The sequence below is a fragment of the Lynx canadensis genome, chromosome D2 (genome assembly GCF_007474595.2).
Source record: "Lynx canadensis isolate LIC74 chromosome D2, mLynCan4.pri.v2, whole genome shotgun sequence".
NCBI lineage: Eukaryota > Metazoa > Chordata > Mammalia > Carnivora > Felidae > Lynx > Lynx canadensis.
Window position 1 is genome coordinate 9,583,919 of NC_044313.2, and position 24,546 is coordinate 9,608,464.

At 51.1% G+C, this 24,546-nt stretch overlaps 1 protein-coding gene across 1 annotated transcript; it reads right to left on the reverse strand.

The window, feature by feature from the left end:
• Window positions 1-14: 14 nt before the first annotated feature.
• LOC115527058 (transforming acidic coiled-coil-containing protein 2-like) lies at window positions 15-24,285 on the reverse strand (the record flags this gene model as incomplete). Its single annotated transcript, XM_030334441.1, has 10 exons — window positions 15-329; window positions 3,846-3,966; window positions 4,371-4,477; window positions 4,668-4,828; window positions 10,011-10,054; window positions 14,527-14,603; window positions 15,065-15,208; window positions 21,628-21,717; window positions 22,616-22,756; window positions 24,049-24,285. Coding segments are annotated over 10 exons (1,188 nt in total), but the record flags the coding sequence as incomplete, so codon positions are not given.
• Between the last annotated feature and the right edge of the window lie 261 nt (window positions 24,286-24,546).

Here is a 24,546-nt window from a genome sequence, read left to right on the forward strand (position 1 = left end):
TTAGAGAATCAGACAATCTCCCTGATACAGGAACTCTGAGGTCAACTTGCTATGAATTTATACTAAGAAAATGCAAACCAATAGCAAGAAATTCTGATAGTCTCCTTGGTACTGCATACAATCAAATCAATGTCGTTTAGAAAGGAAATACAGTAGTGCATACGAAAAAGTGAAAACAGAACCTGTCCGCGTCGCTGGAAGGACGGCAGTGTGCCGACGGTCATATTGCACGCAATGGTCAAGTCCAAACATTCGGTTCAAAGTTAGCTTTTCCCCATTTTGGCAATCAGTTCATCACAAATCTTGGTGAGTTCCTCTATCTCTTTATTCTGAAAGCGAAGACAAAACAGAAAAGAAAAGGCTGCTGAAATCTCCTGGCTGCCTGAAATCAAGCCCAGCAGAATGGTCTCTGGGCTTTCCAGGGGCCCGGGTGCCCCAGGCTTCTTGGTCCCCCTGAAATTCTCCAAAGCGGTACGAGGGATGAATCAAAGCACACATCCAAGCGCTAGCTGTGACCCTGAGCAACTCACGCAACCTTTCTGAGCCTTGGTGTCCTTATCTCTGAAATGTGGATGATAACATCTGTCTGAGAAAGGAATGCGGTCAGAATGCAAAGCTCCCCAGCAGTGACCGGCACGCAGTAGGGACTGAAGCAAGCATTGGTTCTCTTTCTTTCATTTGCCTCTGAGGGATGCGGACATGAAAGGACGGTCCAGGCTGAGCTCTTTGGTGGCTTTTTTTTGAGAAAGGTCACCAGGAAGCATTGAGCAATCCTACTTGAATAGGGTCTCTAGCATTTAGAGGTTGCGAGACGAGGGGGTGCTGCGGATATGGGGAGGTGGGGAGAGGGGCAGGGGCAGATGCGAGATGCTCCAGGTTCCCTCGTGCCACGCACGCTCTGCCCGTGTGCCAAAGCCGGTGGGGGGGGGGGGGGAGCCGACCACATGCTCAGCCCGCACCGACCAGCAGACAACACTGTCCGGGGAACGGGGATCCGACGGGATGAGTCCGTTCAAAGGCAGGTGTGGCTCTGCCCTGATGCCGACCTGCTTCGGTGGCCCATCTCGAACGGCCCTCGCCAAGGGGGCTGGATCGGTATCCCAGGAACACACCACAGCCACTTTTTCGAGGTCCCCGTGGACGGGGAGCCTCAACCTCAAGCCTCTCCCCTGGGGCTAGCCCAAGACCCTTCTTTGGAAACCTCAGAACCTCCTGGTCCAGCTTGGAGCCGCGTGTCCCGTGCTTTCCGGGATGGGCTCCGGGTGCCACCCCTGAGTGTCACTGCTTGGGAAGAGCCGGGCCTTCTTAGTGGAAGAGGAATTCAATCCTCACTGCAGTTCAGCCACCAGCCCCCGCCGGGAGACAGCCCCACCCGGAAGGTCACCCCGGCTCACCCCCTGCTCGGATTCACAGCCCTGAGAGCTCCGTTCTCAGAGGCGCGGAGATGCCTGAGGGAAGAGGGGTGCCCTGCAGGAACGCCGCACTGGCCGCTCATCCTGAAATTACTATTCTCGCCAACCCGCGGCTGCTGGGGCCGCCCAGGATAACTTTTCATCTTACCAGCACGCTTCCTGTGTGCCAGGCACCACGCCGAACACACCCCGGGCAGTGGCCCCACTCGGTTCCCACAACAGTCCCTTCGTGGGAGCCACTGTTATTTCCACGTTTCAGTGAGGAAACGGAGGCTCAGAGAGGTTACGCGTCGCGCTTAACGGAAGGTCACACAGCTGGCCAGGCTCCAAGCCTGGAGCACAGACTGAGGCCGGCCTGGCTCCTAGACGGCTTTGCTATCTCACTTATTTGGCGTAACGTCCAGCGACTGATGGCTGAGAGGCACTGGCGGACCCGCTATGGACTCCTGGAGGTTCTCCAAGCTCCGTCTTTGCAGCATCGGCCCACTGCCTAGCAAACAGCCACCACGCAGCTCAGCTCACTGGGCACCAGCCTTTCCAGCACCCTGACTGGGCAAAATGCCCAGCGCCCTCACTTCAGAACTGCCTGGTGGGGAGGTGGGGTGGGGGGGGGGGAGAGGATAATGCTTCTGAATCTCTTTAAAACAGAGACCGTCCCTTCTGGATCTCAGAGTCCCGTAGGGAAGAATTCGGGATAAATCCGTGTTTCCTCAGTTTTAGTCTCAGATGGCTGCAGATCTATTTGTATCTTTTCTGTTCTCCAAAACGGTGCACCCCACCTCGCCGTCTTCCGTGTTTTCTAGTTTGCCAGAACGTTTATCATTACCTTCATTTGGCAATGGAAGAGTCTCAACAGGCCAGGTTGCCTAGAAAACATCTATCCTGACTCGGGTTTTACCTCTACTGTTTTTGCTGACACCAGGATACAGTGCAAACACCATCGAATCCTGATGCAAACAGAAGGGAACAAACATACTGCTGCATTTTCCACCTAGAAACATCTGATGCCCAACTGCCTTAGTGCCCAAAATGCTGGGGGGAATGTGGTCTTTAACTTAAAGGAGTATTCCACTTTTCAGGAGTCACCCAATATGCCACACATGGATTATCAACATTCAAAGAATAAAAAATAAACACCCACTCGGGGCGCCTGGGTGGCTCAGTCGGGTAAGTGTCCGACTTCAGCTCAGGTCACGATCTCATGGTTCGTGAGTTTGAGCCCTGCATCGGGCTCTGTGCTGATGGCTCGGAGCCTGGAGCCTGTTTTGGATTCTGTGTGTGTGTGTGTGTCTCTCTCTCTCTGCCCCTCCTCTGCTCATGCTGTCTCTCACTCTCAAAAATTAATAAACATTAAAAAATTTTTTTTAAATCTTTAAAAGTAAACACCCACTTAACACTAACAATGCAGTGCCGCTCAAAAAATACAGACAGAATGAGTAAATGCTGGACCTGACTCTGTGCTTACTGCTAGGAACGCGGAGCAGAGCCTGGAAAATCGAGGCGGTTGAACAGACCTGGGGTATTTGGCACCGTCCAGACTTTTTCCTTCTTTCTTTTTTAAAAATACAATTCTGTCTGGCGGCCACTTGTCTTCATCCCAAAAAGAAAAGGCAAAGAACAAGAATGATCTGGAATGTGGGTTTTCTAGTGCTGAATTCTGGACAGCCAGGAAGACTGTGGACCCAGCACCATGCGATGGCACTGGTGCCATTGGCCCCCAAAGGACACCCCCGCCCCAACCGTGACTACCCATTAAGGCCCAAATGCAGGTGAAGTGATGCTACCCCAGGCCACTGGGTTCTCGGATAACCATCCAGGGGACTCCGAAGGCTCAGTGGATCAACCATAATGGGTTTGTTCTGGAAACACACTCAGGGAGGGAGACTGCCTGGCCCACACTTACCCAGATTCGGCTCTTGGGCGGAAGGGGCTTCTCATTTGGACACCCGGGGAGAGGGTGTGTGCAGTGGACTGAGTGCTAGACCGGAAATCAGGACAAGCTAAGGGACCTCAGGAGGGTCCCCCCCATCCGTGGAAGCAGGCGGACATCTGGGGGACCTTTCGACCCCAACGTGGCCCGTTCTCTGCATCTGCCCCTGGCCTCTGGTGGTTACCCGATTCCCCCACCGGTAAGCGTCTAGATGCAGGGCGAAGTACAATGCCCAGCACATCGAGATTTTTCAGTAGATGTGTGACAAATGAATGGATGCCGAAAAGGGAGCGAAAACCAGCAGCAAACACCCAAGCGGACGGCAATTCCAGGAAGAGCAGAGAGGACAGTAACAGGGCTGGCCTCACACTGGATCTTCCGGATGGAGAACAAGCGTACGCTCACGAGGCATACACCTGTCCCGGGAGCCGCGGAGGCCGCAGGAAACCCCAGCCTCTGCTGATCTGAGGGTCTGACCAGCCCCACCGGCCGTCGGCTGTTACCTTCTGCTCCAGTGTCCTCTCCAGAGCGTCCACACGAAGCTGCTCCTTCCGCAGACTGGCCTGGTAGGCAGCCTGCTCCTGCTGGGCCTTGCCTCGGACCTGCGCGATCTCGGCGTTGGCCCTACGGACACAAGGTGGGGGGCGGGGCGGCGGTGCTCAGAAAAGATCACCCTTCCCCGGAGACCCTTCCCACCTTCCTCCTCTCAGCTCTGGGCGGTGGGAACGGCCTGGATCCAGTTCCTGTACCAGCGGGGGCCTGCTTAGGAACCCAGGAGCACCCCCACCCTGCCCCCAACCCCCATTCCCATGAGGCCAAAATGCTTTGGGTGGGTGCCCTGGAGATTACAACACGCACGCTCCACTTATCAAGATGCCGAGGACACTGTTATCACAAGTCACACTGAAAAAACACAGAGGGATTATCTGCTTTTTCTAAGCCAGGGTCCGTGGGGTGATTGGAGCTCCCAGCCTGCCTCGGCAGGGGGTGCCGAGAGGTCTTTGGGAGCAGACCTGAGGCCGCATTACCTGTCCAGCTTTTCCTCTGCATGCACCTTCAGGGCCTGGTACCTCTGCTCCTCTTTCTTCACCCGGGACAGGTACTCCTGGGCACATTTCTTCAGCACTTCTTCATTCTGACACGACAGAGGACAGAGGTCGTACCCACAGAAGGGACAGCCCAGGTGCTGGGAACCCCAAGAACTCCCTGATGCGGGTAGAACGCTGGACAGCCAAGTCCAGTTCCCTGTGCATTCTCTCAACCTGCGCCTCCTCCTCCCGCCCCGCACGTCCGGCCCCCTGCTCAGCCCCGACACACACACACACCTTGCGGAAGCCTTCAAGGACCTCCTTCATCTTCTCGTATCTCCTGAAGAGATCGGCCAGAGATTTCTCCACGGAGTTCAGGTCGGCCAGGGCTTGCTCCTTCTCCAGGACCAGCTGCTGGACAGTCTGGTGGGAGACTGACTTCTCCCTCTGCTCATCCTCTGGCAAGAGACACAAAGAACAGACGATGGGACCGGTGCATCCCAGCCTGGTCTCAGAGGCAGCCGAGGCCTCAGATCGCAAGTCAGTCTAAGCACGGGGCATCCCAGACTTGGGACGGACCCGCTCCCCGAGCCCACCCAGACCGTCTCTGAAGGCACAAAACCCCCCACAGCCCCAGCATCGCAGACCTGGGCCTTTGCAGTGTTAGAAGGGATGGAAACCAGCCACCGTCTTCAACCCGATCAATGCAGACCCCCCAAAATCGACATTCGAGGCCCCAGGGATGCTATGTGGTTGACGGTGGCCAACAGATCCATAAGGTGGGGAAAAAATCACTACTGAATTTTGTGTTGAGCAAGATAAAAAGGTATAGGAGTCTGGGCTCCGAGGAACAGGTCTTTCTAGGTATTATCGACATAAAGACACGGTTATTGGAAAAGAAAAAGGTTTCACCCTTAAAACATCCCATGAACCGAGGCCCACATAACCACCAGCCCTGAAATTCTGCTTCGCACAGAAACGGACATTTCCTTGGACACAGCAAATGTTTTAACTCCGACAAAAATGGAGCTCTTTCCATCAAAGTGACTTTCTCAGTTATGTACCTAAGAATTCTGGCCCAGTTCGGAGTGGCTGAGCCTAGTAAAAGGAACTGCTCTGTCCTCTGACCCCCACTACCATTCTACCGTGAACGTCCACGGCTCCCCACTCACTCGGGTTCCTGACACCAGGCCACCTCCCCAGAGGCGCCTTCCTGAGCACCTGCGGGAAACGCCTCCTCCCTACTTTCCAGTCCATTCTCTTCCCAGCAGCGGTCAGACATGCATGCACACAGGTGTGCGCCAGCTGTCTGCCTAGAGTGCACGCTGCGTGAGGGCAGGGTCTTAAGTCTTGCTTTGTCCACATCTTTAATCCCAGAGCCTAGGACAGCGCCTGACTCACAGGGTGCCTCAACACATCCGTGCTGTGAATGAACGAGCAGAACCTGGCAATCCAAACCCCAAGCCATGCTCATAACCATCTCTCTCCACGAGCCTGTTAGTAACAGACCTGGAAGGAGGAAGCTCCCTTCAAAGAAAGGGGTGCACTTGTGATGAGCACTGGGTATTGTATCGAAGCATTTTTACACCTGAAGCTAATATTGCACTGTATTTTAACTAACTGGAATTTAAGTAAAAACTTAAAAAAAAAAAAAAAAAAAGCAGAGGGACGCTGCTCTGGGTTCTTTCCCTTGTGTTCCTGGCGGATCGGCACTGTCCTGTCTCCTAAAGTTAGGTGTATTCTTGTTGCATGCTGTGGAGGGAAAGGGCTCAGGACAGGGGAACCACATCCTGGGTTTTAGCTTCGGCTGTGATACAAACTCATTCAAGAGTCCTGACTCTCGGGGGCTCAGGGCCTCATTTCCAAAATGAAGGGGTTGTCACACATGAACGTGCACCTGAATCAGCGGGGGCTTGTTTAAACACAGACAGCAGCGCCCCACCCAGTGAGTTCTGATCTGGCAGGTCTGCGGTGGGGCCGAGAATCTGCATCTGTGACTAGTTCCCCGATGATGCTAAAGCGGCTGATCCAGAGGTCACGCTTGGAGAGCCACAGACCCGGAAGATGTCTGATGTACCTCCACCCCTGCCTCCAGAGCCCCCGCTGCCGGGGCAGAGAGGAAGGACCCAGGCGCCAGACTCTCGACTGCCCAGGTTCCGTCCTGGCTCTGACACTCACCAGCTCTGCTGCCTTGGGCAGGGTTTTTAACCTCTAGGAGTCTCAGCCTCCTGAGCTGAAAGAGGGGTTCACATTACTTATCTCGTGGCATTTCAGGGAAGATTAAGTGAAAATGTGTATGAAGCCTGTGACATAATAAGAACCCAGGATCAGTGACCCATCATCAACAGCATCACGGGCACCCCCAAACTGGCGTGATGTCGCATCAATCACTCACGGAGGGGGAGCTTTTTAACACACGGCGAGAAAAGAACCGCCCGCAATCTTGCTGCGCCCAGACTCCTAAAAGAAACGATGCTCCAGTAACCGAACGCTTGTTTTTATTACGTTTTAGCTGCTTCCTTAGTCCTCGGCACATGGTACAATGCACATTCCGGGGCTGATCTGAGGCCACGTATACATTTCACTTGGCTTGTAAAAAGCCATTTATCAAACAGAGTCCATCTGATTTCCTGGATCTGAGACTTAGCTTGCCTCAGGTTTCCTGCCCTCCCCCCAAAAGGCTTGTAAAAATAGAAATTTCCCGGTTCCCAGGAGACGGAGGAGGTGAGAATGCGCCACAAATCTTCTTGCAAATTACACACGCAGTCAGGTTCTTCACATCAGGAAATCAGCCCCAAACTCAAAATGCTCCAGACTCAACAACAAAACAATGCCCTTGGAGATTTTTCTGTTTTGTTTTTCTTTTTGCAGGCAAAACATTATTAAACCATGTTTTTCGGGGGAGGGGGAATGCGGCAAATACACAATAGCAAAAGTAACAAAAACAGAAACAAACAAACAAACAGACAGACACGGGTTGCAATGGGCAGGTGTCACGTTAGGTGAAGAAGCGTTTACTTACCAGGCTTGCCTGTGTGTTTTGCAAGCAAAGGGCAAGAAGCAACAGAAAATGGAAGCAAAACAGATAATCAGGGCAGTTGTTAGGAAAGCAGAAAAAAAATCAACTGCAACAACCTGGAATGCAGAAAAGCACAGAGGTCTTTTTTTGTTCTGAATCCTAAGTACGCAGTCTCCGAACTCAAGAGCATATTCTCTTTAGTAACATGTGACGAGAACGGACGACGATGGCAGGACACATGTCACGCTGGCGTGGAACGTTTGTGACGGTTACATGGAAGCCAGAGAGCCGGGCTGCAGCCAGGAGGGGCTGGCGCAGGTGGGGTGAAGTTTTGACTTCAAAACGCTACCAATGTTCATTCTGCCTGAACTGCCAAGCTCCTGGAGCTTGAGTTTTTCCCTCCCACCAGGGATGCTGGGTAGGCGGGTGCAAAGGAGAAGAAGAGAGAGAGGAGGCTGGTATGTTTCCACGTATGGGGACCCACAGCCTGCCCAGCAAGAAGGCGGGTCCCGCCCGCAGTGACAGGGAGTCCTGGCTGTGCCTCAGCCCCACGCCATTGTCTGCAAGGACACAAGGACCTGGAAATCTGCGGTGGCCCTCATCAATGCCGTGCAGTAGTGACTGACAGGTGACAGCCACAGACGTGCCAGCTGATGAACAAGGTCTGAAAAGGGGCTGGTGAAGGTGCCCGAGGACGGGGAACCAGGACGGGACATGCGTCACCCTGGGTGACAGTGCTGCCTGCAGCTAGGGACACCGGAGGGCGCTCACAGGGCCTCCGGCAGCGCTCAAACACCCCCAAACAGGAAAATGCTCACAGGGGTGAGATCACAGCTCTTGAAGAGAGGGACCCTTCGGCCAAACATACCAGGTCTCCCCGGGGGAGGGGGGTGGGGGGCTGGGGGTGCGTAGCCTTAACGCCTGCGGTCTGAGCTCCACCCACTCAACCTGCCTAGAATTGAAATGTTCTCCGAACTACTCCCACCGGCAAATAGGCTGCAAGGAAGTCAGAGCTGAGTAACCTTTCTGTCCAGCAGGGACGGGCCACTTGCGCCAGGGAGAGAGATTCTTACTCTTCGGTGTTTAAGAGGGAACGAATGTCTACTTGTATCAAAAATAGCCAGCCGAGTGCTAGCAGGTGGCTCCGGACGGCATTCTCTCAGGGGCAGAGGCTCCTGCCCTTTTACCCCCATCTCAACCTTGGACCAAGGGCAAAAATAACAATGTAGGACTCTGAGATGCAGAAGGATATTTCCAGATGAGCCACGGTAGGTCTGAGTGACGTTTTCACAACCTAAGACTCCAGGAGGCCACACTGTGCTCAGTGTGTCAAACACTGTATATTGGAAGACATAAATCCTCCTTCCTGACCACTTTTACAGGCAGCTTTGGTTCCAAGAGGTTTTTTTTTTTTAATATCTCATCCGTATGTATTCATAAATTCGTATACCAATTTAATAAAGAGGTTTCATTCGATAGAAACCATACGCCACGAGCTGATCCTTAGAAACACCCAAATGGACTCTCCCTGAGATCTGGGAGAAACGGCCTCTGTTGTAATAAATCAAAATTAAAGCCCCTCTGAATAGAAAGCCCTCAGTTGTCAGCCTCTTCACCATTCCCAAGGCTGCTCTCATATTTATCTTGGGACAAGCTAGAGGTGTGGTAGCATGACTCAGACCCAAATGTTTGAGAGAGAGAGGAATCATCTGTTAACCCAGCCAGCTTCGACACAGAAACTGGTGTGCAGTGAGCTGGGGCTTTTATCCCATGTGTCCTCAGGAGTAAAAGATTTTTTTTTTTTTTAAACTGGTATCCTGGACCTAAGCAAATAAAATAAAATAAATAAATAAAAATCTCCCCCGCCCCTGCCAAGTCATAGCATCGTTTTTGAATAGTGATCATTAGTGTGAAAATGGGCTTAGCACTTCTGTGAGCTCTTTTCCCATTCTTCTTCTTCTTCTTTTTTTTTTTTTTTTTTAAGTGCCAGGGGGTGTAGAACTTGCCACTTGAGGCCATTTTTTATTGGAGGCCAAAGCAGTGTCAGGACCGGCTGCCAGGGGTGCGAAGACGGATTCTGAGTCAATGCCCATCCCCGTGAGATCAGGTAACGCGCAGGGGGGCGGGGGGTGGGGCAGGCAGGACTGCCACGCGTTCCAACGTCCTTGCCCTAGAACCCTGCGTGAAGGCTGAGTATTTTGTCCCTTGAGTCTAAGTTAGAGTTGAGGGATTTGATTCTTCGTCCCTCTCATGAGCCAAGAAATCCCCCAAACACCCTAGGAACCAACCCAAACCTCTTTCCCCATGAAGTGGGCAAGTCCTGGCTCGATGGTGGCCATTGAGGTAACTGCCATGGCTTCCCACAGGCACGAATGGTGCTAAGGAACATTCTAGCAGGTGTTTCCAGGAGGCCCCCAGGCTCACATTCTGGGATGCTCTGGTCCCTCGGTGAAAAGCGGTCACTTTAGCAGCACACACACTAACATCGGTCCCTCCCTGAAGGACTTCATGTTCTAAGAGGGGCCGAAGATGAACACACTCGGAGCGTCTAACTTCAAAGCCCTCCCCCCCGTGGTTCAGAAGCCTCGGGGAGGCTCGAGGCCGCCAGTCAGGACACCTACCTATCATCTGAGCGATGGTCTTCTCATACTCAGCCACTATTTTCCTGTAAGGGAAGTAAAAATACGTTGGAACTGTGACAACAGAATGGTTTCTAATTGACAGTAGGGTCCCCGTGCTGGACACAGCAGCCTGACCGAGTCTTATTTTTTTTCTTAAAGTTTATTTATTTATTTTGAGAGCAAGGAGAGAGAGAGAGAGAGCGTGCAAGTGGGGGAGGGGCAGAGAGAGAGAGAGAGAGAGACACAGAGAGAGAGAGAGAGAGAGAGAGAGAGAGAGAGAGAGAGTCCCAAGCAGGCTCTGTACTCTTAGTGTGGAGCCCGATGGGGGGCTTGAACTCACAAACCGTGAGACCATGACCTGAGCTGAAACTCAGAGTCGGATGCTTAGCAGATGGAGCCACCCAGCCGCCCCTAGGGGACAAGTCTTATTTGTCACAGTTGGTTCACACCTCTAGGTGCACCTCCAACCCCGCCCCTCTTCTTACATACCCAAATAAGTCAATTTTCCTAGTACATGACTCTGAACACAACATGCCCCTGGGCAAAACCTTCGATGCATCCCTACTGCTCACTGAGGAAAAAACATAAGGTCGACCCTTCAGCCTGACAATCAAAGCCTTCCAGAACCTGAGCCTGATCGCTTTCATCAACCTTACCTCCTTCCCTGCCATCTCATGAACAAAGTGGTTCAATGAGAGCAAATGAGTTTTTGCCGGCTCTGGGATTTTCCACCTCCGTGACCCTGCCCGTGTTGTTCACTTCACCTCTCTACTTCCACCTCTCATAGTCTTGTCTGCTTCTCAAGGTCCAATTCAAATGCCATCTCCTCCAGGAAGCCTTCCCTGATTTCTCCTCCGAACTTGAAGACATTTTATCTGAATCTTCTAAAACGTCTCACACGTCTGGCATCACAGTACATGAGCAGAAGCTCCTCACGGCCCAGGGGCCAGTACTTAGTCACCTATGATGGGGATGGGGGCAGACGGGGGAAGAAGGAACAGCAGCACTTCTTGGATAGCCTCAAGAAACCTCAGCTACACAAAAGCACGAAGATTCCCAGCTTGTAAGACTGTCTCACTGCTGCCCCCAGGTGGAAGGACCCAGGAGTGAAGAAGCCCCCCCTCTCTTGAAAGTCAACCTTCTGGAAGGAACCTCTCAAAAAAGACTTGAGAGTTTCACCTACATTATCCAACAGTTAATCTCCACAGGAGAGCCCAGAACGGCCCTGATTCCAACTGGCCCTGCCTCTCCCAGCTGAGTGGCTCAGACAGGTTGGTCACAGACACTGGGGACTCAGCTGACTCCCTGGTATGGTTGAGGATTAGCCTGGACCCTGACTTTCAGGGCCGTGGGAGAACTGAATGAGGTTAACAGACCAGTGAAAGCAGAAGGCATTCTACAGAGTCTAAAGGCGTCGCAGCTGCTGGGTGTCTGTCCCTGGCTTCTTGACCTTGGCCCCAAGGACAGCGCCTCGACCAAAGCCAACCCACAACAAAAAAGGTGACCGCGACATGAGCCCACATGGGTTCTTTCTGAATCCTACCTACACAGAAGCACTTTGCGTTTTCTGTAATTAAACAATACCTCCTTGTACCCCTGAGTCACAAAACAGCGATGGACCCCCTGAGGCTGCCCCACCTGAACCCATCACTGGACCACAGCGGGTGCGGGATGTGTCCTTCCAGAGGTGCAGGGAGACCAGGGGCCCGAAGCCGCTTCGGTGGCACTGTATTTGCAGCTCTTTCTTCCTCACAGTGAAGTGGTGCCTGATTGCCGCCAGGATTGCTGATGGGGATACTGAGGCACAGGGTGACGCAGGAACCTTTTCAGAATCCCAGGGCTACAAAGCGGCCGAGCTTGGCTCCGCATCCAGACATCCGACTCTGGAGCCTTTTCATACCCCTTACGCCTCGAGGTGCTGTGATTCACCCTTCTCCACAGAGGCGGGAAGTCAGCTTACAGAGTTAGGGAACAGGCCCCAAAGCAGCTAGGAAGCAGAGCCTGACTGTCACCTGGTCTGGTCTGGCTCCAAGGTGGACAGCTGGGCCTTCAAACACGAGTGCGGCTGTGTCGGCTGGTGACACCGGAGTCCCGCCACACTGGTTAGTCAACAGCACTCCCTGGAGCCCCCAGAGGTACAGCTCCTCTCGAGGACGCAAAACGAATCAGGGATGGAGCTTCTAGCCTTCCCAGCATGCCCTGCTTTCATTTTCAGGGCAGGCAAAAAATGAAAGCCATGTTGTTCCCTCCTCTACTCCCCTACTGGGAAAAAAAAAAAAAAAAAAAGAGAGAGAGAGAGAGAGAGAGAGAGATAAAGGAGAGAAATTTTCAAATGACGCCACCGCAGGGCCTCAGTGTGAATGTGTGAAACAGCACGCTCGGATTAACCTCCAGAAGCGGTCACAGAAAGCATCAGTAGGAAGAAGGGACTAATAGGAGAATTTCCAGGAAGATAATATTTGACCTAGAAAACAGGGGATCCGACTACCCTAAATAATTTGCTACTTAAAACCGTAGCCAGGAATGCAGCCGATTCTGATAATCAACCAGCAGCGACTATTGCAATCAAGCGCCCTCTAAATGAACTAATTCAACCAATTTTTAAAAACTCATCTATTTTTCCCTTATTCCCAAACTCTGAGACTCAAAAACGAAGCAAGCCTATTGAGGATTTTCAATATAGCACCAGATCTTTCGTCTCGTTCAAAACGATCTCTCATCTCTTCCCTTGAGACTGGAAAACCCATGTGTCAGTTCAGCTTGTGCTGAAGAAAGGCTGGTGTGTGGAGAGATGAACTGTGTTCCCAGGAGCGGTTCTCAGACCCGGCAACAGCCGGAGCCCCGGGCAGTGCTCACTAACCTGGGATGGCCCGGGCCAAGGCTTGGGTCCAAGTTTCTTAAAAACGCCACTTGGCCATACCATTTTTAAGATCACATCCCAAGGGTAAGTTCTAGCCCAAGACATGGTTTCTTAGTCTCTAAGATGACGATGAATCACGAAGGAAAATGAAAGGCAAAAAGGTCCGTCAGACATGACGAGGGAGGCAGGCCCCTGGGTACAGTGGAAAGAGTTGGGGTTTTATGACCAGAAAGGTGGATTCAAATTCACATTCTTCTAACTAGAAGCTCCGGGACCTTGGACAAGTCACCTGACCTCTCTGAGCCCTTCCACTGTCAGATGGGGCTGATGATCACTTCTTGAGGGGCCTGGGGAGCAACAGAGACCGTGTGCCAGAAACACAGCACATGGCACGTGATGTGATAGGCACTTAAGATGTGGTGGCTGTTACACTTCTAATACCAATGCAGCAAATGGAAATAAATCATTCAGACAAAATTCCGGAGGTAACCCAACTGCTTATCCACGGAGACTGGTGAAGTTCACTTTGTTAGAACCATACAAGGACCATTAAACCTGTTACACAATAAGGTCCAGTTGTATAAAAATCTGTCCAAGATTTACAATGTTAAAAGAGAGGGGCGCCTGGGTGGCTCAGTCGGTTAAGCGGGTTATGACTTCAGCTCAGGTGATGATCTCACAGTCTGTGAGTTTGAGCCCTGCATCGGGCTCTGTGCTGACAGCTCAGAGCCTGGAGCCTGCTTCGGATTCTGTGTCTCCCTCTCTCTCTGCCCCTCCCCTGCTCATGCTCTGTCTCTCTCTGTCTCACAAATAAATAAAAACATTAAACAGATTTTTTACAATGTTAAAAGAGAATACAGGATAATGTACAGTTCTACTCCCCACTTTGGAAGAAAAATGGAGTCTGTATAGACACATTCACACATTTGCAATCAGAAATAGAAAATTCTTGGGGCGCCTGGGTGGCTCAGTCGGTTGAGTGTCCGACTTGTGATTTTGGCTCAGATCATGATCCCAGGGTCATGGGATGGAGCCCTGCGTTAGGGGATTCTCTCTCTCCCTCTGCCCTTCTTTCTCCCCCACTCTCTCTCTCTAAAATAAATTAAAAAAAAAAAAAAAAAAAAAGAGCGGTGCCTGGATGGCTCAGTCGGTTAAGCATCTGACTCTTGATTTCAGCTCAGATCATGATCTCACAATTTCTGAGATCGAGCCCCCATGTCGGGCTCTGCACTGACAGCCTGCTTGGGATTCTCTCTCCCCCCTCTTCTCTGCTCCTCCCCTGCTCATGCTCTCTCTCTCTCTCAAACTACATAAATAAACTTCAGAAAAAAAAAAAGGAAGAAATGGAAAATTCTTGGAAGGATATACCAGAAACGGTGGATAGCAGCTACCTGAGGGGAGTGGAATTGGAGACTGGGTGGGAGAGAGATTTGTTTTTCATCGCACAGGTATTTATTTGTTTGCAATATTTAGCTCAGGTGCATGATATTTTCATAAGAGTACCATGACGAAAAATGCTTTTGCGAAAATATAAACCCTGTCTCTTAAAGAACAGGTGACTCTTGGGAAGACCTGGTTCATGGGCCACAGCAGCTCCAGCTGCTATGAGACCACAGGTGGGCCATGCCCCAGGGGCCAGGAAGCACCACAACTGACCTCATTTCCATCACCTCCCGCCTGCTTTCTTCGTATTTAGCCTTCCACTCCGAGACTTCGCTCTCCTTGGTTATGATCTGGCATCAGGGAGGAAAGAGAAAGGTGAGCTCCAGAGGAGTGAATTCAGATCTGAGCGATTCGCAGACCAAGAAGGAAACACTGAATAAATGTAGAATTAGAACTTCCCACACCAAACAATAATTGGACTCCGAGAACTTCCCCAGAGCGTGAGACAGAAATAAGCCAGATATCAGACTTCCGCAATGCCCACCAGGGAGCAACTAAAAGGCATATGCTTTTTGTTATAAATCAAACAAGGCCATAGAGGCTCATTAAACAATGGTGTCCAGGAAGATCAAAGCCCGTCTGCTACCCGCCTCTGTCTGCAATGGTTGCAGAATACAGTCTGTGTCCAAAGATGCTGGCTTTGTGGACCATGGGTGTAAATATAATTTTATTTACGCGTGGCAGAGACTGGAGCCTTTCCCGGGGCGACCAGAGCTGCCCTCCTCCAAGCCTCACGCATGCCACACAGTACCTCTGCTCTGGCGATCCGGAGTGCGGAGTCCAGGTCAGGCTGCTGGAATAAAAGGCCTGCGGGCTTGTCCACCTCGGCCGTCCCGATGCGGGAGTACAAGGCTGTTTTAGAGATGGAGACATCTGTTGGGTGACCAGCTTCTCTCTGTGGGATGGTTTTTAATTAGAAAAAAAAAAACACGTTAGTATCACGCATAGGACAGAGGATTTGCATTCACCCCCTCGTGAGTGGGTCAGTTGTATGGTTTTGAAACAAAGAACATCAAAAGTATGAGAAAATGCTCAGACTGATGAGTGGGGAAAGGCCGGATACAATCTATGGAAATCGATCGTTTTGCACCTGCACAGGCAGACAAAGGGGCTAATGGCAGAGGCCTCCCCAACTCCCAGCTTTCGGAGTCAAACATGTCTGGTGCCTGCTTATCACTGCCATTTATCAGACGCAGAGGCATTTAGGCACAGCGCTTAAGAACCAAGGCTGTTTTCCGGCGGGCTCCGCTCCCAAAATAAAAGCCTGATGGCGAACGATGCTGAATTCTAATCTCCATTTGCCTAGTTTTGAATAACTGCAGATCTGATCAGTGTTGCAAGACTGTCTGCATTTCAATTCGGGGAACATTCGTTCAGCCCCGTTTGAAAGGATATGTTCACACAAAGCTTAGGGCCTACCGTGGCTATCAACCAACGTCACCTTCGAAAGCTAGTTTGCGGATGCCCCAAGGGAAGGGTTCCTTTGCAGTTACATCGCCTGAAGTCTGCTGTGTCGACGGCAAAACCGAAAACCGGATTGCTGACAATATCCCCACTGGCTGGTAAGACCCTCAACAGGTGGTGGGATTCCCTGCCCTCTCCCACAACTGACACTGGTTTGACTGGACAGGGCAGTCACCAGCCTCCTGGGAGGGAGGGGAGGACCACCGTTACTCTTCCTCCCTTTGCACCAAAAAGCTCAGCCATTTCCAACACACTTGAGATGCGGAGTTAGGAGCATGGTCAACGGTGCAGCCGGGGCTGGTAGTCTAGTCCTTTTGTCAGAGACACCAAACCAAGCAAGCACACTCTCAGTCCTATGCATTAACCTCCTGACACCGTCACGGATGCCCAAGCAAACCACCACCCCTGGGGACTAGAGTCCAACGCGATGTGAAGTGTCATGGTGGGGAGCCAGTCAGGGTGGGACTGCAGGTTCCTGGGGAAATTCATGAGACGTGGGCAGGGAACACAGCTCTACCCTGCTGGAGTCGAAAGAGGGATGTGCAGAAAGTACGGGGAGGACTGGTCTTATAAGCGGAAGCAGGTAAGGTTAAAGACCCGACGGTGCGGGGGCGGGGGGCGCACCCGAAGGCTCTCTCTCTTCCATCCCACGAACAGGCCTGCTTACCCCCCGCTAGAGCATCAGAGGAAATGAACTTGAAATAACTTAGAAAGCTCAGGCAGAAATTTAATGGATAGGACTGGAGATGACAGAGTTAGGGCCAGTTAGTCATATACATGCACAGCCATGGTTTTGGTTGTCCCAGAAGCGGGCTTGGGTTTCGCTGCCCCTGCCTGGTGTTGAGCGTTTGGGCTCCCTCTGCAGTGGGCCCCGGATGATCACTCAGAGAGGGGAGCACACGGCCCCCTGTTCTACCAGACCCTGGTGATACTCTGGTGTCTAGTGGGATGCCACGATCTTTCCTTCCTCGGGTCCTAAAGAAGCCTCCAGTGCAGGACATTTGAGCAAAACCCAGGAGCTGGCAGGCTGATCTCGCAGAAAAAAGCATGCCACCAGATCAGAGCTACGGAGCCTCTCCCGTGCATGGGTGAATCTCTGCTGTTTGAAATGTTTTCAAGGCTCTACTTGTCACATGGGAAACTTCTCAGGAAGTAAAGACACAATTACACCTAGACAATAAGACTCTATTTGTATTTACGGAGAAAATTCATGAACACAAGATACTGAAGACGATGAAAAAAAACCTGTTCCTGTCACTTTTTAAGTAAAGTGCCCTTTGAAAACATAATTAGAATAAAATTTCAAAGTGGAAGGAACACTGGACAGCATCCACTCATCCTGGTCCTCTGGAAGATGAAAAAATGGGAGGGTCGAAGTGATTTGGCCAAAAGGTTTCCCAGAATGAGATCCAGTTCTGACTCCAAGTAAGAGAGCTCTGTGAAGCGCGAGGGGAAATGGACTAAAACTAACTTCATCGGACAGGGCAGAATTGAAATCCGACCGTTGCAGGAACTGATGCTCTTGAAGCTGCCTGAGTCCTTTGTACAACAAGGAAGGGAATGAAATATAAATCAATTAATGAGCTTGCTAAGTAAACACAATGGTTAGCACCACATACAGTGATTCACTATCACCTTTCATCCCGGCCACCTGGTGTTTTCAATAAAGGAACAGATGACTTCAGAATCCATTTGAATTACTGCCTGCGGTATCTGCATGTTAATGAAATCCAAGGTACACACTCCTGTTTTCTCTTACAACCAAAAACTATTGCTAACTGAAATAGGCTTGTGTCTCGCTGATATTTTAACATCGGGCTTAGATTAAGCTTTGTTCCTCTTGCAGAGACCCCCACTCACTGCAGCTTTGGAGAAGCCCCAAAGCCAGGAGAAATCACAGAGTGGTAACATGTGAAATGGCCCCAACTCAGAAAAAGCAGGAGCCTTTGGAATCAGCTTGCGGCCCCTCAATCCACTCACTCAGATCCTGGTTCCTGATGGGACCCTCTGGTGGCACTGCCACCAGTCAGACCCGCAGACCTCATGCCTGGGGCCCTTCTGGCCTCACGGCCCTGCCACGCACCCAGGCTCACAGTCGTTGTGGCCGGTTCCCTGTCTCCAGGCCTCAAGGGAAGCAAGGTGGGATCCGTGTCTGGGAGCCAGCTGTCCCCAAGAGCTGTGGGAGACGCGTGCACAGGGTGGGGGCCAGGAGTGTAGGTCAGGCTGGGAGCCCAGGGCAAGCTGGGTCAAGGTCATGGAGAGGGGGCACAGGTTGGGACGTTGGGGGTAGAGCCAGGTGGGGCCCCTCGTTGGAGCTGCTGCATCCAAATTTGCAGGCTTTGAGCTCAGGATGACACTCGGTGTGTGCCCTCATCCGCTCCCACAAGAGGTGCCACCAGCCAGTGACTGGTCGCTCCTTCCCACTGAGTCAAGACGTGGCCTCAGCCCCTCTCCACACAGGCTGCAGGCGATGACCGCAAACTCCCCAAACTGGCAAATACGGGGTGAACCCCCAGGCCAGCCCTCTGTCTCTGCTCTCCAGACTGTTCTTGCAGCTTTCGGGCATCGTGCTGGTTATTAATGTCGGGGGTGGTGGGTGGTTTCCGGACAAAGCACGAGAGAAGGAGCCTATGACGTCAGGCCATTCGCCCGCACAGGTTGCCCCAGACCTGCCAACTTCTCCTGCCGACATAAAACCCAGGCGTCTGCCTTTATCAGCCAGGACTCGTGGAGGAATCCAACGCTGCACTGGGGATCGGCACCCTTTGCCTCCCTAAGGGGCCTGTTTCTAGGACTTCCTCCGGTCCTGAAGCTTGTCATTTACATGATCCTTATTCCTACGTTACCCACACACTTCCTTCGGTCTTCGTATTTGGGTCCCCTCAACCAGAAAGGCCAACGGCTTCAGGGATTGCAACCAGTATCCGTTACGCACAGAGATGAAATCCACCCCCTCGCATGCCTTGTATCGCTTTGCAAAAGCCACACAGACAGGCCATTTACGCTCTATCTATCCTGGTTACACTCGGGGCGGCTGTACCGCACAGCTGGCCACCCTGGTCAGATTAATAACCCCAGGAGGTTACGATCGAATTCACTTCGGCCAGAAGGGGGGTGGAAGAAAAACGCTAAGGAGCTACAGCCCCACACCCCGGCCCCAAGGAGTCTTCCCCGTTTCTAACATCTTCTGACTAATGAGACAGGAAACCCCACTGCAGACCTTCGAAGGTCAGCGCAGCTGGCTTTTGGTCTAAAGGGAAATGTAAAGTGAAGCTGCTTGAAGGAGCAACCAGAAATCACCGCCACCATATTTCATGTGGCTTTTCATCCCTCCAAGTGATTTCTTTTCATTCCAAGTGATTTCATTTTTGTGTTAGCAACAGTTTAAGACCATGCTGCCAAAAAGACTGGGCTATGTCACCTGCAGCTGAAATTTATGGGCAGGAAAAAAGAGCAAATTGGATACACAGCTGCTGTTTCTCTTTCTATACATCAGCAATTTCCAAAGCAGTAAAGGGGCAATCAAGCGTCTACATGAACGAGAAACCCACAGAAACCCAAAAAAGCGGTACAAGTTACTACAGCAGAGAAAAATGTTCCTTACGCTCCAAGACAGTTCTACCCCCAGGAATGTTTCTTTTAGCATACTCTTCTGAAATACATAAGGAGGTGGCTGGGGCCGTCTCTTGACCCACACGCAGTAGAGTCAGGTGACAGTATTTTCTATATGGAAATCGGGACACATGGTCTGAGAATAGGCTGTAATTGACAGAAGTCAACAGCCAGCCAATCAATTACTTGCCGACTGTCATGTCTGATGCACCCTTGGAAGAAGGAGGCAGGGGTACGAGACTTTCCAGAACATTTCACACTCAATCTGAACTCTTACTAGAACATGCTCAATTCTGCCTCAAACTGCTGGACAGGAATATACTACATTTACAGTGGCCAAACTTGAAGCAATTCATTCTGTCCTCAGGCCACTACCCAAGAATATCAAGAAATAAATCTAATGGGGAAAAAAATCATCACTGCTTAATGCTTTCTAAAAATCTTTCTCGTGGAAATTAAATCCAAGCTTCTGGGTTGACCATGAGAACAAGGACATCAGCAATGTGTGTTAACATTCTCGTCCCTGCCCTGGGTCCCAGTGTTCCCAGTCTGGACACACACAGTATGACCACCTTCTCTCTGTGAGCGATGTCTCTGGGAGGGAGCCCCCTTCCTTCGCTCCAGGGAAATCACACGTGGGAGGCCCTGTGGGCAGGAGCACCACATGAACTTCTGATCCTATATCAAGTGAGCTGTTAATTGAGACGGACAGGAAAGGGGCTCCCATTTGGAGACTGGAGTCCTCGTTCCTGCTGGGTCAGTGACTCACTGTCAGGCTTTGGACTGTTTCCGTGGTTCCACTTCCCCATCTGTAAAACGGGCCCTGGACTCCCTACAGCAGAGAAGCTGTGAGATCAGAGGCAAAAGCGAAGGTGAGCTGACAAGAGCAGCTTTCATTCATTGCGCACCTACTGTGTGCCAGGCATGGCACCGTCCCACACACATCATCTATACAGCAACCTGCAAACTCGCTGTTAGTAGCCTCATCTTACAGCTGGAAAAACGGAGGCTCGGAGAGGTTCATCAACACGTTCAAGGCCACAGAGTGCACTGGGCTGCCCAACTCAGGGCGGAGTGTGGGGGGTGAGCATGAAGCGGGTCCTCGGAGACCACAGCTCACTGTCAGCCCCGAGGGTTGGGCTGAACCTCACAGGGCCATAGTTTTGCACATCTTCGGCGACTCGTTCAAACAGTTAAGAAAAGTTACACCAAACTTGGAAGCCAGGCACAAAGATTTCTGCATGCTCGGTCAGTATCATACTCTACTCTAGAGCAGGGGTGGCCAACTACGGTGTGCGGGCCAAATGGTCCAATGTCCTATTCTGTAAAAAGGGTTTTACTGGAACGCCACCATACCCATTCATGTACATATTGTCTGTGGTCGTTCTTGAGCTACAGTGGCAGAGTTGAGTGGTTGTTACAGAGACCAGATGGCCCAGAAAGCCTAAAATACTGACCATCTGCCCTTTACAGAAAAGGGTTGCTTTTCAGTAATTGTATCGACTCTGGCCTATGGATCAATCCAATGTCTCAGGAAGGTCTTGATTCCACTATTTACTATTGATTAGGATCCGGTCTCATTACAGTTAGATATTAACTTGTAGAAAAACAGAAAACTTGTGGGACGCCTGGGTGGCTCAGTCCGTTAACTGTCTGCCTCTTGATTTTGGCTCAAATGATCTCACGGTTTGGGAGTTCAAGCCCCGCACGGGGCTCTCTCTGAGCTGACTATGCGGAGCCTGCTTGGGACCCTCTCTCTCCCTCTCTCTCTGTCCTTCACCCGCTCTCTGTCTCTCTAAAAATAAATGAAACTTAAAATAAAAATAGAAAAGTTGTGAATTATTTATGTTCAGTAGAGAAGTGATTTTTACAGAAAACAAAACCTCAAAGTTTCTATTTGTCTTGTTTAGCCAATATTAACCAGTTTTATATCGGACCGTACAATAAGACTGCATTAAGATTCTAGACTTCTTTATTCCACCGACTCTACACCGGCTTCTCATATTTTCCCCCATTCAACCAGCTTTACCAACCAACCTGCTGTTTCCTTCATCACAGATTTAACTGGATCTTAGGGGTGAGCTCGGCGTCTACACAAGTTATGCTTTTGGCTTTTTAGAACATTTTAGATCACTTTGTAGAATACGGACATTGCCTGCTTGGCCAATGGTTAGCAAACAAACTTCTGGACCACACCACATTCTCAAGAGGCAGCGCACGGCAGCACCAAACCCGTACCTTGGTATCCTGGCGGCTACGGGAGGCCAGGGCAATCTGCCTGGCCAGCTTCAGGGCTTCTATCCGCATGACGGCAAACTCTAACTCCTCCTGCCCAAGGGTGGGGGGGGGGTGGGGGTGAGCAAACCGCGGGGGAAAATGCACCAAGACAGGATGTCAATGTTTTCCACATCCAAGAAATGAATGTGCCACGTGATGTCATGACAGGTACTCAGGAAAAACACACGCTCTGGCTTTCTTTCACAATTAACACCTCAGCAGATCATGAAATAAGTGTTTAATTTCTTTTCTCTTTCTTTCTTTCTTTCTAATTGCCCTTTGGAATGTCTGTCGGGAAGTATCATGTGGTCAAATATGACACGATTTTTAAAACGGGATCAAAATTTTTACTGCACTGTTTCCTTCGGTTTCTCTCCTTTCGTTGGTTTAACGTCAAGTTGGCCGACAATTTCCGTGAATGGTTTTGCATTCTCAAATGACTGCTCACGATCTCTCTAGGTTTGCCCTGAAGGTCTTAGTGTAGAGGATGTCAAATTAAGCTGTCAAATTAAAGGCACAGAGCAGCTGATTGTTTTGGTTCCAGATGTAAGGCCGAGTCCAGATGTTATCTCATTGGGAGTCTGAGCTAGCTCTCCCATATATATAAAAAGCAGGGCGCGATGGTGATCTAATACCCTTGGTTCCGTGAATAAATCACAGAAACTGCTTTTGGGGCTATCAAAATTTCTGAAAAATGGCTGTTTGGGTCCAATTTCCAAATTGAAATATAAATGGGTTGTCCCGTATGTAATCACACAATTTATATCATCTTGGCGTCTTGGATCAAGAACACCCATACATCAGTCTTTTGGGGGGGGGGGAGAGATTTCATGTGGAGCATTTCCAGTAACACCTCCTTAAATCCCGCCTCATTGCATGTGGGGTTCGGAGTTCATGCTCTACTGAGGTTTTCACAAACTCCCCAAAAGGTCACACGTGGGCTACAAACCTGAAGTTTCTGAGCAAATACTGGGGGGTTCTTTTCTGCTAAGTCGGGTTCCAGATAGTCAAGCGCACCACAGAGAGAGGCTGGATGAGCTAGCCTGCTGAGGAGGGCGTCAGCAGAGGCAAAGGAGCCCTCAGGAGCTGTCTGAAGGCCGGCAGAAGAGGACACAGAGGAAAAATAGAGGAGACAGAGTGATATCGATTCCAAGCAAGGACCATGCACCTATTTGCTGGACGTTTCTGACTTGAGACTAAAGAGAGTGTTCGTTAGGTGCTAATACTTCCCTTTTCATCTGGACTGATTCCCACATGCTGATGATGGGCATCTGGAGATTGACAGGCCCAATGCCCTGCCCAGAAGCACAGCGTTAGGTACGTACCCTCCCACTCCACACCACCCTCACCCCCTAACCAATTGGTGGGAGGAAAGTTACCATTTACTTATTTACTTCAAAGGCTTGGGGTGAGACAAGCCAGCTGACGGGTTTTCCAAACATAATATAAGTCATCAAGAAAACACCTCCAAGTATAAATATCATCAAAGGTTTTGGGAAAGGTCGTTTTCTAAATAACGGGAAGATGATTGCAAATGAAAACGGGTCTCTGGGTAGGTTACAAAGACTTCAACATCAGGAGCCAACTGTGTAGAAACTGAATCGTGCATGAATCCTTCCATAGTGTCTAGTTGAGAGATGGCTGGATCACATCCACTCTCTTTCTGCTTACTAATATTTTCCCGGTATCTAACGGCCACACAGTAGGTGCTCGATAAGTGTTTGATGCATGAGATAAATGAACGGTCTGCTGATATAGAACAACAAAATTGACACTCACGGTAACTAAGTCAACAGCCTCAAACCCTCTTGGGGACTGCTAAGAGGGAGTTAAAAAAAAGATGCACACAAAATTCACCTACAAAGATGGTCCATTAGATGTTCAGGGGGTCTGCTGGCTCTGCGAGGCTCCACAGGGGTTGGGAGGGGAGAGGTACAGCCCTGGTCCATACACAGGAGGGATTTCCCATCACCAAGGCCCAGGAAAGCCAACTGTTCCCCAAAAGGAGTGGCCCCTGACCTGCCATTCTCTGCCCCCTGCCACGGAGCATGGAGAAGCAGGGTACAGACCGAGCATGGCTCCAAAGCCAACAGTCGAGCCCCAAGGGACTAACGTGGAAAACCAACAACCCTGAAGGCAAATAAAGCACTTCAAGAGAAGTGAGAATTTGCAAAACCCCACTGGCGAAAATGGAGAGTCACAGCTCTCTCGTGGCTACGGAGGGGGGTCTCCTAGGCTGGCTTCTGTGGTCCAGGGACTGGGTGGGGCCCCGCGCCTGGTACCGGATGAGTATTGCTCTGAAGGCCTGGACCCGTTGGTGATGGGACTCAGCCGGCCCAGGCCTCACCCCAAGCGATCTCGGGCCCCTCCGACCCCACTTACAATTTCAATCGCGTCTGAAGCGGTGCCCAAGGTCATGGCCTCCAGCTCCTTCTGGGAGGATTTCTCCGGCACCTGCAAGTGTGGCTCTTGGTTGGGGGCCAGCCCTCGTGTGACGGGATGCTGGATCTTTGCCCCGGCATTCACAAGGGCTTCAGTTTCCTCAAAACTTGACCTGAGGAAGCGAAGAGCAGCTTTACTTTTTCTCGTGGGACATCCCACTGAAATCGACCAGGATGCGCCCCGTCAGTCAACATCCCAAAGGATCCTGGACTTCCAAGGCTACGTTCCCAGAGGGAAATGGGGTGGATGTCGGGTGGCCACGGAGCCTTGTGGGCCGGACAGCCTGAGGGAGAGGGTGGTCCCACCCCACCCCAGGGCCTGCTCACGAGGGAGAGTCAGAGGCACAGATGCCACTGGTTGAGAGCACAAGCTCTGGAGTGAAGCAGCCTGCCTGACTAGGGACCGTATCTCAGTTTCTTTCTCTGTAGGACAGGAAGA